The sequence below is a fragment of the Canis lupus genome, chromosome 11 (assembly GCF_003254725.2).
Source record: "Canis lupus dingo isolate Sandy chromosome 11, ASM325472v2, whole genome shotgun sequence".
Lineage (NCBI taxonomy): Eukaryota > Metazoa > Chordata > Mammalia > Carnivora > Canidae > Canis > Canis lupus.
The window spans coordinates 50,069,499-50,085,962 of NC_064253.1; the positions used below are offsets into that span (position 1 = coordinate 50,069,499).

At 36.8% G+C, this 16,464-nt stretch overlaps 1 protein-coding gene across 1 annotated transcript in view; it reads left to right on the plus strand.

Annotated features, from left to right (window-relative positions):
• The window catches only part of UBE2R2 (ubiquitin conjugating enzyme E2 R2), a 124,319-nt gene that overhangs the window by 94,749 nt on the left and 13,106 nt on the right, over positions 1 to 16,464 (plus strand). Inside the window, exon 3 of the mRNA XM_025432482.3 lies at positions 6,631 to 6,728. Coding sequence (XP_025288267.1) covers positions 6,631 to 6,728 — 98 coding nt within the window. The remainder of the gene's footprint in view (positions 1 to 6,630; positions 6,729 to 16,464) is intronic.

Here is a 16,464-nt window from a genome sequence, read left to right on the forward strand (position 1 = left end):
AAACAACATGCTTTTGAACTGTGTGGTCTTAATCCACATAAAAATGCTGAGTGCATATTAAATTTTATCAGTATTTATTATTATCATTTTTTAAAGTACATTTGATGGACATTAAAAATTTATGTAATTTTATTCAGTGGTCTTAAAAATGAACCTGAATAAAATATTTCTCTTTGAACTCATTTGAAGATTCTTCAGATAGGGCAGCCTGGGTGGCTCAGTGGTTTAGTGCCGCTTTCGGCCCAGGGTGTGATCCTGGAGACCTGGGATTGAGCCCCGTGTCGGGCTCCTTGCATGGAGCCTGCTTCTCCCTCTGCTTCTCTGTGTCTCTCATGAATAAATAAAATCTTAAAAAAAAAAAAAAAAAGATTCTTTAGATGAATACAAATGCTTTCTTATGTGCAAATCAGAAATGTGTAACCTAATATATTTTGTTTGCTTCAGTCACTAAGATGAATTGACATAACTTTTCTTTTGCACCAGTAAAATGTATTTGTTTTTTTTTCATTGTTTCCCTCATTAAAACAAGTCATCATTATTCAACTTGTAAAATATTCTTCATTTCTTAAATCATCAGAGAAAAGTTTTGTAGAATGTTCTCGTAGAACTCCCAAAGTCTCTGCATAACTTTTACCTTGGTTTATATGAATCAAATGAATAAGGTAGAATGTCACCAGAAACCAGAGGATTTTGATTCTGATTTGATGTTGAAATTTTACCTAGCAAATGTGATTTAGTAATATACATTATTAAAAATTTGAATTCTTGGGCAGCCCGAGTGGCTCAGCGGTTTACTGAGCCCAGGGCATGATCCTGGAGACCCGTAATCGAGTCCCACGTCGGCTCCCTGCATGGAGCCTGCTTTTCCCTCTGCCTCTCTGTGTGTGTGTGTCTCTCATGAATAAATAAATAAAATCTTTAAAAATTTTTTGAATTCTTAGTTATGCTTTATTTAAATTTTTCATTTTTTCTTATAGTTTTTTTTTAAAGATTTTTAATTTTATTTATTCATGAGAGACAGAGAGAGAGAGAGAGAGAGAGAGAGAGAGAGAGAGGCAGAGAGGCAGAGACACAGGCAGAGGGAGAAGCAGGCTCCGTGCAGGGAGCCCGATGTGGGACTCGATCCCCTGGTCTCCAGGATCATGCCCTGAGCCAAAGGCAGACGCTCAACTGCTGAACCCCCAGGCGTCCCACTTATAGTTTTTCTTTAAAAAAATTTTATATAAGGATACTAGTTTGCTCTGTGAGGGTATACGGACCTGAAGGATTTAAGTATAGGTACATTAGCCTCCATTTAGAACATACTAATATTTAGGCTACCAAATTTGTAGAGCTGGGCTCTGGTTTGTAAATAATCTGTGACAAGCAGGATTTAATATGTATATTTATGTAGTTACATTCATGGATTTACAGATCTTATGCATCCTGTCTATCTTTAAAGAATGAGGAAGAGATTTCCTTAGGCTGTGATGTGCCCAAATTTGGCTGCATATCAGAATCCTGTGGAGAAGTTGTTAAAAATAAAGAATATTGGAGATTTCAGTTTAATTGGATTTGGAGGGGACCTAGGCTAAATAGCCTTCATTTTACATTTTAGAATACGTTTCTGGGGGCCTGAGTGGCTCAGTTGGTTAGGTGTCTGCCTTTGGGTCAGGTCATGATCTCAGGGTCCTAGGATGGAGCCCCATGTCAGGCTCCCTACCTTCCAGCCAGTCTGCTTCCTCCTTCTGCCCCTTCCCCTACTTAAAAAAACAAAACAAAACACTGACTTTCTGGAGACCTAGAACTTCCCCCACCCTTTAAAAATAATAATTATAATAAATAATAATTTATTGAGATGAAATTTACATACATAAAATGAACCATTTAAAATGAACATAATTCAGTGGCATTTAGTTCATGGTCCCAGTGTTGTGTAACTATCCCCTCTTTTTGTAGAGTATTTCCATCACTCATGCATAAAACACCTTACCCATACTGCAATTTCTTCCCATTACCATTTTACCCTAGTCCCTATTATCATTGTACCCTAGTCCTAGTTTCTGACAGCCACCACCCAGTTTTCTGTCCTTGTGTATTTATTATTCTGGATATTTCTTATAAATGGAATCATACAGAGGGGCACCTGTCTGGCTCAGTTGGTAGAGCATGAGACTCTATCCTCGGGTTATGAGTTCAAGCCCCACATTGGGTGTAGAGATTGCATAAATGGAATCATACAGTATGTGACCTTTGTCTGTGGCTTTCACTTATCCTAATGTTTTTGAAGTTCTTGCATGTAGCATGTATCAGTACTTCATTTTTTTTAAAAAAAGTATTTATTTGAGAGAGAGTGCGCACAAGCTGGAGGGAGAGGGAGAGAGAATCTGAAACAGACTTCACACAAAGTGCAGAGCGTGACACAAAGCTCAATCTCACAACTGCCGGATCATTACCTCAGTCGAAATGAAGACTTGGCTGCTTAACCGACTGAGCTACCCAGGGGCCCCAATACTTGATTAATCTTTTTTTTTTATTATTAATCTTTATGGCTGGATGATACTCCATTATATCCATTTATTGATGGACTTTGCCTACCTTTTGGTTATGTGAATAGTGATGCTGTGACCATGTGTATACATGTACTTGCTGAAGTACTTTTTTCAGTTTATACACCTTGCTTATACATCTAGGAATGGAATTATGGAATCAAATGCATAATTCTGTGTTTTACTTTTTTTTTTTAAGATTTTATTCATTTACTTATGATAGACATAGAGAGAGAGAGAGGCAGAGACACAGGCAGAGGAAGAAGCAGGCTCCATGCAGGGAGCCCGACGCGGGATTCGATCCCGGAACTCCAGGATCGCGCCCTGGGCCAAAGGCAGGCGCCAAACCGCTGAGCCACCCAGGGATCCCCTGTGTTTTACTTTTTGAGCAACAACCAGATAGTTCTACAGCAGATGAACCATTTCATATTCTTATCAGCAGTGTATAAGGGTTCCCATTTCTCTACATCCTCACTAATATTTGTTATTTATTTTTGTTTTAATTATAGCCATTATAAGGGGATGCGAAGTGATATCTTTTTGTTGATTTACATTTCCCTAATGACTAATGATGTTGAACGTCCTTTCATGTGCTTATTGGCCATTTATGTATCATAGAGAAATGCTTAAAGTCCTTTGCCCATTTTTTAATTGACTGGTTTATCTTTTTCTCTTTGAGTTGCAGGAGTTCTATATAATTAAGGATATTAAACCTTTACCAGATATATGACTTGGAGATACTTCCTTTATATCTATAGGTTATTTTATCATTTTCTTAATAATGTCCTTTGCACAAAAGTTTTTCAGTTTGATGAAGTCTAGGTTATCTTTGTTGCTCTTGCTTTTGGTGTCCTATCTAAGAATACATTGCCATATCAAAGGTCATGAAGATTTACCCCTATTTTTTGGTTTTGTTTTGTTTTTAGAGGAGGAAGGATAAAAGAGAGAGAATCTTAAACAGGCTCCATGCCCAGCATGAGTCCAAGGCAGGACTTGATCTCACAACCCTGAGATCGTCACAGAGTTGACATCGAGTCGGTTGCTTAACAAGCTGAGCAACCCAGGCACCCCTGGTTTTGTTTTTAAAGAGTTTTATGATTTTAGCTCTTAGATCTTTGTTCCATCTTGAGTTAATTTTGTATACGGTATGAGGTACAAATTCAACTTCATTCTTTTGTTTTTGAAAATCCAGTTATCCCAGCATCATTTGTTGAAGAGACTATTCTTTCCCCCATGGAATGGAATTATTAGCATCCTTGTCAAAAATCAGTGGGCCAGGGGATCCCTGGGTGGCTCAGCGGTTTGGCGCCTGCCTTTGGTCCAGGGCACGATCCTGGAGTCCTGGGATCGAGTCCTGTGTCAGGCTCCCGGCATGGAGCCTGCTTCTCCCTCCTCCTGTGTCTCTGCTTCTCTCTCTCTCTCTATCATAAATAAATAAATAAACAAACAAATCTTTAAAAAAAAAATCAGTGGGCCATCGATGTATAGATTTATTTAGAGACTCTGAGTTCTAGTCTGTTGACCTATAAGTCTGTCATTATGCTAGTCTTAAACTTTCTTGTTGACTTTAGCTTCATAGTAAGTTTTGAAATCAGAAAGTGTGAGTCTTCCGACTTTACTTTCCCTCTTCCTCCTCCTGCTCTTCTTCTTTTTTAAAGATTTTATTTATTTGAGAGAGAGAGCATGAGCAGGGAGAGGGGCAGAAGGACAAGGAGACACCCCTCCCCCCCAATGTGGGTACCAATACCAGGATGCTGAGATCATGACCCAAGCCAAAGTCAGACACTTAACTGACTGAGCCACCCAGGCACCCTTTTATTCTTTTTTATTTTAAAGATTGTTTTTGCTATTGTAGGTCCCTTAAATTTCTGTAAATTTTAGGATCAGTTTGTAAATTTCTGGAAAAAGGGAAGCTAAGAATTTGATTAGGATTTCCTTGAATCTGTAGATCAAATTGGGGAATATTGCTATGTTAACCTTGTCTTTCTACTCATGAACACAGGGTATTTTTCTATTTACTTAGGTCTTTAATTTCTTTGAGAAGTGTTTTTATACTTTTCTGTATATAAGTCTTTCACCTCGTTGGTTAGATTTATTCCTAGGTATTCTTTTAGATGCCATTGTAAATGGAATTGTTTTCTTAATATCCCTTTTAAGTTATCCTGTTTAGGTTATTGCTGGCATATAAAAAAGTAAACCTGATTTTTGAATCTTGATCTTATACCTACAACTTTGCTAAATTTATTTATTAGCTTTTGTAGCTTTTTTGTGAATTCTTTGGATTTTGTCATTTTTGAAATAATTTTACTTTTTCCTTTCCAGTTTGTATGCCTTTTATTGCTTTTTCTTGTCTAATGCTCTGGCTTGAACTTCTAGGACAGTGTTAAATAGCAGTGGTAAAAATGGGTTATCTTTGTCCTCCTGCTCTTGATCTTAGGAGGAAAGATGGCACCACTTAGTATAATGCTAGCTTTGGGTTTTTTTTTTTTTTAAATCCCCTTTACAGTGTTAAGATACTTCCCTTCTATTTATAGTGTTTTGAGTGTTTTTATCATGAAAAAGTGTTGGATTTTGTCAAATGCTTTGTCTTCATCAACTGAGATGCCCATCTTTTAATATGTTGTTTCTATGTACAAATCTATATATGTCATTCCACTGCTCAGAAATTTTATGTATATACATATCAAACACAGAACAAAGTGACTATTCCTCTGGTCTAGTTTTTGTGCTCCATTTTTCTTTACAAGTGAGTTCTTCACTACTGTGGTAGGTAAAATAACAGTACTTCAGAGGAGTTCACATCCCATTCCCTGGAACCTGTGAAGAAAAATTTGCTAATTATTAGCTGACCATAAAATAAAGAGGTCATTCTGGATTATTTAGGTGGGCCCAGTGTAACTCAAAGAGTCCTTTGAAGTGGAAGAGGTAGGCAGAAAACCAGAGTTAAAGATGTTACTGTGGAAGAAAGGCCCCGAGAAATGCAACATTGCTTGCTTTGAGGATTAGAGGCAGGGGACCAAGAGCAAAGGAGTGTGGGTGGCCTTTAGAAGCTTAGAAAGGGCAAGGAAGGAGATTTTTTTTTCTTAGAAGCTTCAGAAAGGAGTGCATTGCTGCTGACACATTTAATTTAGCCTTGTGAGAACAGTGTCAGATTTTGGCCTACAAGTGTAAAACAATCAGTTTTTGTTGTTTTAAGCTACTAAGTTTGTGGTGATTTGTTACCGTAGCAATTCAAAAAAAACTACAACTACCCAAGCATATTCCGTTTATGGTGTTGGCGTATTTCTCTGGGTTAACTCATGTCTAAATTTTCCTTAAGTTGTTAAAATTGTACTTAATATTCAAGACCCATCTCAAAGCTTTCTCAAACACTAAGCCTTTAGTTTGTCTTCCACACTTCCACAGATGATACTTGCTAGGTATCATCTATCCAAATACACCCTAAGTTTCTCTCTCCTTGTTTCTGTTCCTTTTTTTTTTTTTTTTTTTTTAAGCCTTCCTCATGGCATCTAATGATAGTATAGAGTTTTAGAATTTAGTGTTTGGTATTGATTTTATTAAAATTTTATTCTTCTAAAAGTGATCTGTTATCTTGATACGGTTGTGTATTTTGTGTGTATGTCTAAGTTTGGGTTGTATATATAAGGTTTTTACACTTCATATAGTTATACCTCTAATTATTTAGAATTTAGAATTTTAGACTGAGATTGGTGACTATCTTAGTCTTTTGTATTGAATAACAGTCTGTGATGTATATGGTAGGCATTCCATATGTGTTTGACTTAAACATGTACATGTGGATTAGGTCCCATACTTTAAATTTATGAACTAAGGGGCACATGGGTGGCTCAGTCAGTTAAGCATCTCCCTTCTGCTTAGGTCAGGGTCCTGGGATGGAGCCCTGTGTCAGGCTCCCTGCTCAGCAGGGAGATCACTTCTCCCTCTGCCCCTCCCCCTGCTCGTGCTCATTCATGCTCTCTCTTTCAAATAAATAGATAAAATATTAAAAAGTAGTGAGTTTGGTCCACATCCTGAGGGAATTATAATTAAGTTTATATCATATTTTTGAGTATTTACTGAATGTGATGTTTGTGTCTCACAGAATGGAGATGTATGCATTTCGATTCTTCATCCGCCTGTAGATGACCCACAGAGTGGAGAACTGCCCTCTGAAAGGTGGAATCCTACTCAGAATGTCAGGTAAGGGGTTACATAAGGAATACTTTGGTTTTTAGGTGGTTCTTAAGATTTATATTATCTTTTAAGAAGTACAAAGAATCCTTTCTGTACTTGGTTTTGTCTTCTGCTAGAGCTTTAACACATTTGCATCATTTTGAAGAGTTGTATTTACAGAGCAATAATGCATTTGTTACTCATTTCTTTAAGTTCATCTTGGAAGAACTTTTCTAGTCTGAATTCTTCCTCTTACATTATCTTAGTTCCATCCTGCATCTTTGGATCTCATGAAGTCATGTTTAGATTGATTGCTTCTTTATTCTTATTATATTTTGCAGAAAAATCTAAGTCTTTACAAACTCACAACTTTATATACGTAACTGGTTTTAAAAGAGCTTCCATGTTTCTTAATGATTTGAAGGGCTTGTATATTTCTTTTAATTCTCTTTATCTATTTTTGTCTTTTCATTTATTTTTATTTATTTTAAAGATTTTATTTATTTATTCATGAAAGACACACACACAGAGAGAGGCAGAGACATAGGCAGAGGGAGAAGCAGGCTTCATGCTGGGAGCCCAATGTGGTACTTGGTCCCGATCCCGGGACCCCAGGATCACGCCCTGGGCTGAAGACAGGCACTAAACCACTGAGTCACCCAGGCGTCCCTCAGATTTTTATGTAAATTCTAATTAGTTAACATACAGTACAATATTGAGATTATCCATCTGTTAATCTGTTGAACTATATATAAATAGATGGATATTTAACCATTTGTTTGTTTAGAGTAGCAGTCTGTATATTTAGGAGTTGGTCACTTAACCCTTAAAAGAATTTTGAAAAAAAAAAACTGTGTTCACTGTTGCATGTTTTGTTCTGTTTTTTAAGATCTTATTTAAGTAATCTCTGTACCCAATGTGGGGCTTGAACTTACAACCCCAAGATCAGGAGTCACATGCTTTATGTACTGAGCCACTAGGCATCCCCACTGTAGCATGTTTTTAGGTGCAGCATTTTTTTGGTGATTTGTTTGTTTTTTAGGTATGGTTTTTTTACATCTCAAATTTAAATATTTAAAAAATACATTTTTTTCTACTTGGCATTTTAATTTCCATTTTACTATCCCTACAGAGTTTTATCCTAATACTTGAAATTTTTATGTTTGATAGCCTTATATATTTTGTTTATCCTATAATATTTTTCTGCAATAAAAATCTATATATATTTTAATTGCTTGTGACAAAACTGATTTTTATCTTGACATGATTAAAGTTGATTAAAAACAATACAAGTATATTATACTAAAAAAAACCAAGTATATTATACTTTCAGTATACTTTTTACATTTAATAATTATTTAGAAATGAATTTTTAACTAAGTATATAGACCTTTGTTTTCAGTTAGGTCATGTATCCATGAATAATTATTACATTGCTAGAATGAGGCAGAAATACAGCTTCAATCTATATGTATGGGTAATATAAATTATATATACTAATATACACACCCAAGAATATATATATCTATATACATGTGTGTGTGTACACACACACATATATATATCTATATACATGTGTGTGTACACACACACAAGGACTAACATATGTATGTAACATAAATATATATATTGGATGCAATGATTAAAGACTATATTTACATGTGATAATGGAATAAAATCTTATATGGCAGCAAAACTAAATCCTTTTAATAATTCCTTCTGAATTTGGCAAAAATCAGAGTCAGTCTTTATAAAAAACAAAAACAATTTTATTGTGATATAATTCTCATACCCTACAAGTCTCCCATTTTAAGTAAACGGTTCACTGTTCTTTAATGTAGGCAGAGATACAAATATCCCCACAATCAATTTTAGAACTTTTTTTTAAAAAAATAGGCTCTATGCCCAATGTGGAGCCCAACTCGGGGCTTGAACTTATGACCCTGAGATTAAGACCTGAGATCAAGAGTCAGACATTTAGGGCAGCCCCGGTGGCTCAGCGGTTTAGTGCCGCCTTCAGCCCAGGGCGTGATCCTGGAGACCCGGGATCGAGTCCCATGTCGGGCTCGCGGCATGGAGCCTGCTTCTCCCTCTGCCTGTGTCTCTGCCTGTGTGTGTGTGTGTGTGTGTGTGTGTGTGTGTGTGTCTCATGAATAAATAAATAAAATCTTTAAAAAAAAAAAGACATTTAGCTGACTGAGCCACTGAAGTGCTCCATGGACATTTTTATTACCTCTGAAGAAACTCCTACCTCTTAGTATTTTCACTCCATTATCCCTCAACCTTCACCCTTCTACTTGCAACCCTAGGAAAGCACTAGTCTACTTTCTGTCTCTATAGATATATCTGTTTGGATATTTTGTAGGAATAGAGTCGTTTAATATGTAGTATTTTGTGATTGACTTTTTCTTTGTGATTGACTTCTTTAACTTAGCATCTTTTCTTTTTTTTTAACTTAGCATCTTTTCAAGGTTCATTTTTGTTGTAGCATTAATCAGTATTTCATCTTTTTATGGCTGAATAAGAATTCCATTGAATGCTTTTTTAAAAAAAGATTTTATTTATTCATGAGACACACACAGAGAGAGGCAGAGACATAGGCAGAAGGAGAAGCTGGCTCCCCACAGGGAACCTGATGTGGGTCTTGATTCCAGGACCCCAGGACCAAGACCTGAGCCAAAGGCAGACGCTCAACCACTGAGCCCACCCACGTGTTCCCCCATTGAATGCTTATATCACACTTTGTTTATCCATTCATCAGTCAGTGGACCTTTGGGTTGTTTCCACTTTTTGGCTATTATGAGTAATGCTGTTATATAAACATTGTTTTTACATATACATGTTTTTATTCCCTTGGATATATACCTAAGAATAGAATTGCTGGGTCATGTGATAACTCAGTGTTTAAATTTTGAGGAATTACCAGACTGTTTTCTAACATGGCTACACTAAATAGTTCATTCTTACCAACAGTGTTTGAGAATTTGTTTCTCTACATCTTGGTTAACACTTGCTATTATTTTTGTTTCTAACCATAGTGGGTGACATGGGATCTCATTGTGGTTTTGTTGTTGATGTTTTCTCTTAAATGACTTTTAAGAATTTTAGAACAGTTTCAGATTTTTGAAAATTGTGAAGATAGTACAGATAGTTCCCCAGAATTCCATGCATGATACCATGTTATATTTAACAGGCATGTCTCCTTATGGAACTGTGAAAGTCTCAGACTTTCCTTGTTTCTGATGACCTTGACAATTTTGAGGAGTACTGATCAGGTATTGTAAAAAGGTCCCTCAACTGAAATTTTGTGATGTCTTCCTGGTTACTAGGGTAGGGTTATGAGTGCTGGAGAGGAAGACCATGGAGGTAAAATATATTGTTACTACGTTGTATAAAGGGTATATAATATCAACATGACTTGTCACTGTTGATGTTAACATTCATTACTGGCTAGGATTCGGTTTTTCAATTTCTTCTGTATAAAGTTACTTGTTTTTCCCATCCCATTCTGTACTCTTTCGAAGGAAGGAGGACATAGGTGTAACCCAGATACAAGGAATGGGAATTATAATTCCATGAGGCTGAGGTATCTGTATAAATTATTTCAAATTCTTTTTTTTTTTTTTTTTATTTTATTTTATTTCAAATTCTTCTGCACGGGAGATTGGTCAAAATCAACATCCATGTGTGTGTCTGTGTGTTTATATATTTATTGTCATTTTGTTAGTCTTCTTGTTAAGGGGGGAGGGGCAGAGGGAGAGACAGAATATTAAGCAGGCTCCATGCCTTGTGCAGAGCCCCACAGAGGGCTCGATTTCACAACCCTGAGATCATGACCTGAGCTGAAACCAAGAGTCAGACCCTCAACTGACTGAGCCACCTGGGTACCCCTTTGTTAGTCATTTTTAATGAGAAAAGCTAATAACTCCATTAGAACTCCACTTTTGTTAAAAATAAAAGTTGGAAGTTTTTTGACTTACACAGATTTCGTACCAGTTTTTACCAAGTTACTTCTCATTCTGGGAAGTGTATACTAAAGAAAGCATCTGTTGAAGCATATCAAATTATTGTTGATTATGTGTTGATTATGCTGATTACGCATTCCTTTAGGTACCTTGTTCAGTACTTAGAGTTGAGAAAACATATATTTTGGATTTCAGCACATCTTACTCATGTATTTTTTAAATCAGAAAAAAAGTGCCTCCCCTCTTTAATTTAAATAAATGTGTTAATATATTTTACCGTGACAACCATCATGTTCTGAATTCTCTCTCTCTCTTTTTTTTTTTTTTTAGATTTTATTTATTCATGAGAGACACAGAGAAGCGAGGCAGACACCTAGGCAGAGAGAGAGGCAAGGCAGGCTCTTTGGGGAGCCCGATGCAGGACTTGATTCCAGGACTCCCAAGATCATGTCCTGAACTGAAGGCAGATGTTCAACCACTGAGCCACCCAGGCATCCCCTGAATTCTAAGATAGATCAGGCATAGAACCTTGCCATAAGTTTATTATGTCTGTGAAATACGGAATCACCACATACTCCCTGTACTTTATGTTTTAATGGGACTCTCCCTCAGTGATAATGCATTTCAGATAGAATTAGAAAGTTCATTTTAATGAAAATATAATTCCAGCAGATCCAGTCTATACATATCTGAATTTATTGTACTTCATCATATACCAAAATACTTTTTTTTTTAACATTATTCTACACTTCTAACAAAATTATTTGAGAAAGGAAAAACAGTTGGCTTTATAAATTTCTCATTTATATACCATATGTTTCATTACCTCTGGGCAATGCACCCTAGGAATATTTGGGATGTGTGAAAGGTATGCATTTCTTTTGTAAAGAGCAATTGTGAAAAGGGAAGCTGGAAAGGAGAACTGATGTGATACTTTATATATCCCAGGTGCATGGATATATTAAAGACCTCTGCTTTACACAGGATCTTATATGATCATCAGCAGAATTCGTATATTCTACTTCTTCATGTCTCATATACCTTACATCATGCAATTATAGCTGATCATTTGTACCTTTAACCTACTTATCCTATTACTTGATTTTTCAGTGTCAACCGGCATATTGACACTTAGATCTAAATAAAAGGAAAGGGAAATCAGCATACTTATTCTGATTTCTATTCTCTTTCCCCCTTTTCTTCCTGACTTTTAAGAATATTTGTTTTTTGAGGCACCTGGGTGGCTTAGTCAGTTGAGTATCCAACTCTTGATTTCAGCTCAGGTCATGATCTCAGGGTCATGAGATTGAGCCCCCTGTGGGTGCTATGCTCAGGATAGAACATGTTTAAGATTCTCTCCTATGGGCAGCCCAGGTGGCTCAGTGGTTTAGCGCCACCTTTGGCCCAGGGCGTGAGCCTGGAGACCTGGGATCGAGTCCCACATCAGGCTCCCTGCATGGAGCCTGCTTCTCCCTCTGCCTGTGTCTCTGCTTCTCTGTGTGTGTGTGTCTCTCATGAATAAATAAAAATCTTAAAAAAAGATTCTCTCCCTCATTCTCCTTCTGTCTCTCCTATCCCACTCGGGTTCTGATTCTCTCTAAAAAAAAAAAAAATAGAAAATAAAATAAAATAAATATATTTTATATATATATAAATATTTTTAAAAATTTGTGTGTGTGTGTGTGTATATACACACACACAAAATTTTAAAAAAATATTTGTTAATGGGGAGCCTGGGTGGCTCTGTCATTTGAGCATCTGACTGTTGATTTCAGCTCAGGGTTATGAGATCAAGCCCCATGTGGGCCACCATGCTTAGCAGGGAGTCTGCTTGAGATTCATTTTCTCCTTCTCTCTGAACCCCCTCCTGCTTGTGTGTGTACTCACTCAATCTCTCTCTCTCTCTCAAATAAATAAATTTTTAAAAAATATATTTTATTGTCAGGATTAATAACATTTATAATCTATACTGTTTTGTAACATAATCCTAGTTTTAAAATTTTCTTATTCCTACCATGAAGTAAATTCACTTTTTGCTGTCCATTATTTTACTTCCTTTGATCTATTAATTGGCTGAATTTGTCCATTAGTTATTCCTACCATGAAGTAAATTCACTTTTTGCTGTCCATTATTTTACTTCCTTTGATCTATTCATTGGCTGAATTTGTCCATTAGTTATTTCTCCAGGAAAATGCTCCTTAGAGCCTTATTATATTCCCTGAAATCTTAGATGTTCAAAATGTTACATGCTTATGTTTATGGGTGTGTATACATGTTTTTTGCCATGGTACTTCAAATGGCAGTTTGGGTATAAGATTTCAGAGTCATTCTTTCTTTCCTTAAGAATGTTATACACGTTATTCTGCTGTGTTTATTGTTTGGCCACCACATTTCTCAGCTCTTCCACCCTATATAAAAGAAAGGACCCAAATCAAATCATGAATCAAAGAGGAGAGATCACAACCAACACCAAAAAAATACAATTATAAGAACATATTATGAGCAACTATATGTCAACAAATTAGGCAGTCTGGAAGAAATGGATGCATTCCTAGAGACCATATAAACTACCAAAACTGAAACAGGAAAAAACAGAAAACCTGAACAGACCATAACCAGCAAGGAAATTGAAGCAGCAATAAAAAAAGTCTCCCAACAAACAAGATAGCTTCCCAGGGGAATTCTACTAAATATTTAAAGAAGAATTGCTGGGCAGTGGGGGAGGCTCAGTGATTTAGCGCCGCCTTCAGCCCAGGGCCTGATCCTGGAGTCCCGGGATCAAGCCCCACGTCAGGCTCCCTGCATGGAGCCTGCTTCTCTCTCTGCCTGTGTCTCTGCGCGCGTCTCTCTCTCTCTCATATAAAGAAAGAAGAAGAATTGCCACCTATTCTTCTGAAACTGTTTAAAAAACTATAAATGGAAGGAAAACTTCCAAACTCTTTCTCTGAGGCCAGCGTTACCTTGATCCCCAAAACAAAGACCCCACTGAAAAGGAGAATTACAGACCAATATCCCTGATGAACAAGGATGCAAAATTCTCACCAAGACACTAGCCAATAGGATCCAACAGCACATTAAAAGGATTATTCACCACAATCAAGTGGGATTTACTCCTTGATAAAAGGTGATTCAACATCCGCAGATCAATCATTGTGATACATTAATAAAAGAAAGGACAAGAATCATGTTTGTCTCATTAGATGTAGAAAACGCATTTGACAAAATAGGGGATAGAGGGAACATACCTCAATGTCATGAAAGCTATCTATGAAAAGCCCACAATTAATATCATTCTCAATGGGGAAGAAGTGAGAGTTTTTCCCCAAAGGTCAGGAACATGGCAGGGATGTCCACTATCACCACTGCTGTTCAACACAGTACTAGAAGTCCTAGCCTCAGCAGTCAGACAACAAAAATAAATAAAAGGCATCTGATTTGGCAAAGAAATTAAACTCTCACTCTTCACAGGTGACATGATACTCTGTGTGGAAAACCCAAAAGACTCGACCCCAAAATTGCTAGAACTCATACAGGAATTCAGCAAAGTAGTGGGATATAAAATCAATGAACAGAAATCAGGTGCACTTCTATAGACAATAAGACAGAAGAAAGAGAAATTAAGGAGTCAAACCTATTTACAATTGCACCCAAAACCATAAGATACCTAGGAATAAACCTAACCAAAGAGGCGAAGGATCTGTACTCAGAAAACTATAGAACACTCATAAAAGAAATTGAGGAAGACACAAAGAGATGGAAAAACACTCCATGTTCATGGATTGGAAGAACAAATATTATAAAATATCTGTGTTACCTAGAGCAATCTATACATTGAATGCAGTCCCTTCAAAATACTTTTTTCACAGAGCTGGAACAAATAATCGTAAAATTTGTATGGAATCAGAAGAGACCCTGAGTAGCCAAAGGCATGTTGAAAAAGAAAATCAAAACTGATGGCATCACAATCCTGGGCTTCAAGCTCTATTACATTACAAATCTGTAATCAAGACAGTATGGTAGTGGCACAAAAACAGATACATAGATCAGTGGGACAGAACAGAGAACCCGGAAATGGACCCTCAACTCTATGGTCAACTAATCGTCAGTAAACCAAGAAAGAATATCCAATGGAAAAAAAGACCATCTCTTCAACAAATGGTGTTGGGAAAATTGGACAACCACATGCAGAAGAATGAAACTGGACCATTTTGTTACACCATACACAAAAATAGACTAAAAATGGACGAAGGACCTAAATATGAGCTAGGAATCCATCAAAATCTTAGAGGAGAACACAGGCAGCAACCCCAATGACCTCAGCTGCAGCAGCTTCTTGTAGACACAGCTCCAAAGGCAGGGGAAACAAAGGCAAAAATGAACTATTGGGACGTCATCAAGATAAAAACCTTTTGCACAGCATAGGAAACAGTCTACAAAACCAAAAGACAACCGACAGAATGGGAGAAGATATTTGCAAATGTCTTATCAGGTAAAGGGCTAGTATCCAAAACCTATAAAGAACTTAACAAACTCAATACCCAAAGAACAAATAATCTGATCAAGAAACAGGCAGAAGACATGAACAGACATTTCTCCAAAGAAGACCTAAAAATGGACACCTGGGTGCTCAGTGCTTAAGCATCTGCCTTCGGCTCTGGGCGTGATCCTGGAGTCCTGGGATTAAGTCACACATCGGGCTCCCTGCATGGAGCCTGCTTCTCCCTCTGCCAATGTCTCTGCCTTTCTATCTCTTGTGTGTCTCATGATTAAATAAAAAATCTTAAAAAAAAAAAATAAAAGAAGAAGACCTATAAATGGCCAACAGACCCATGAAAAAATGTTCCGCATCACTCCACAACAAAGAAATACAAGTCAGAACCACAATGAGATACCACGTCACACCAGTCAGAATGGCTAAAATTAACAAGTCAGGAAATGACAGATGTTGGCAAGGATGTGGAGAAAGGGGAAACCTCTAACACTGTTGGTGGGAATGCAAGCAGGTGCAGCCACTCTGGAAAACAGTGTGGAAGGTTCCTCAAAAAGTTGAAAAGAGCTACCCTCTGATGCAGCAATTTCAGTATTAAGGATTTACCTACAAAGGAAACAAATGTAGTGATCCAAAGGGGGCACCTACACTCCCAATATTTATACCATCAATGTCTGCAGCTATCAAAAATAAAAAAATCTTGCCATTTGCAACCATGTGGATGTTTGGAACTAGAGGGTACTATGCTAAGCAAAATAAATCATTCAGAAAAAGACAATTATATAATCTCACTCGTGGAATTTAAGAAACAAAACAGGATCATAGGGGAAGAGATGGAAAAAATAAAACGACAAAATCGGAGAGACAAACCATAAGAGACTCTTAATCATAGGAAACAAATTGAAGGTTGCTAGGTGGGGGAAGGGGTAACTGGGTGATGGACATTAAGGAGGGCACATGATATTGTGAGCACTGGGTGTTATATAAGACTGATGAATCATTGACCTCTACCTCTGAAACCAGTAATACATTTTGTTATTGATTGAATTTAAATTTTAGAAAGAGACAATTCAGTTATGTGGAACAAACTTACTTTTTCAGTCCTGCATGTTGGAATTTTCCTGAGAGTTTTAGGAATTGATCATCAGTTTCTATTTTGTCTGACAGTAAAATCTTCATCAAACACTCAAAAAAAAAAAAAAAAACCCTTACAAAAAATCACATTTTCCCCACTCATAACAGACTTCTTTGCCATAATATGCTCTATATTTTTAAAATTTTTATTTATTCATTCATGGGAGACACACA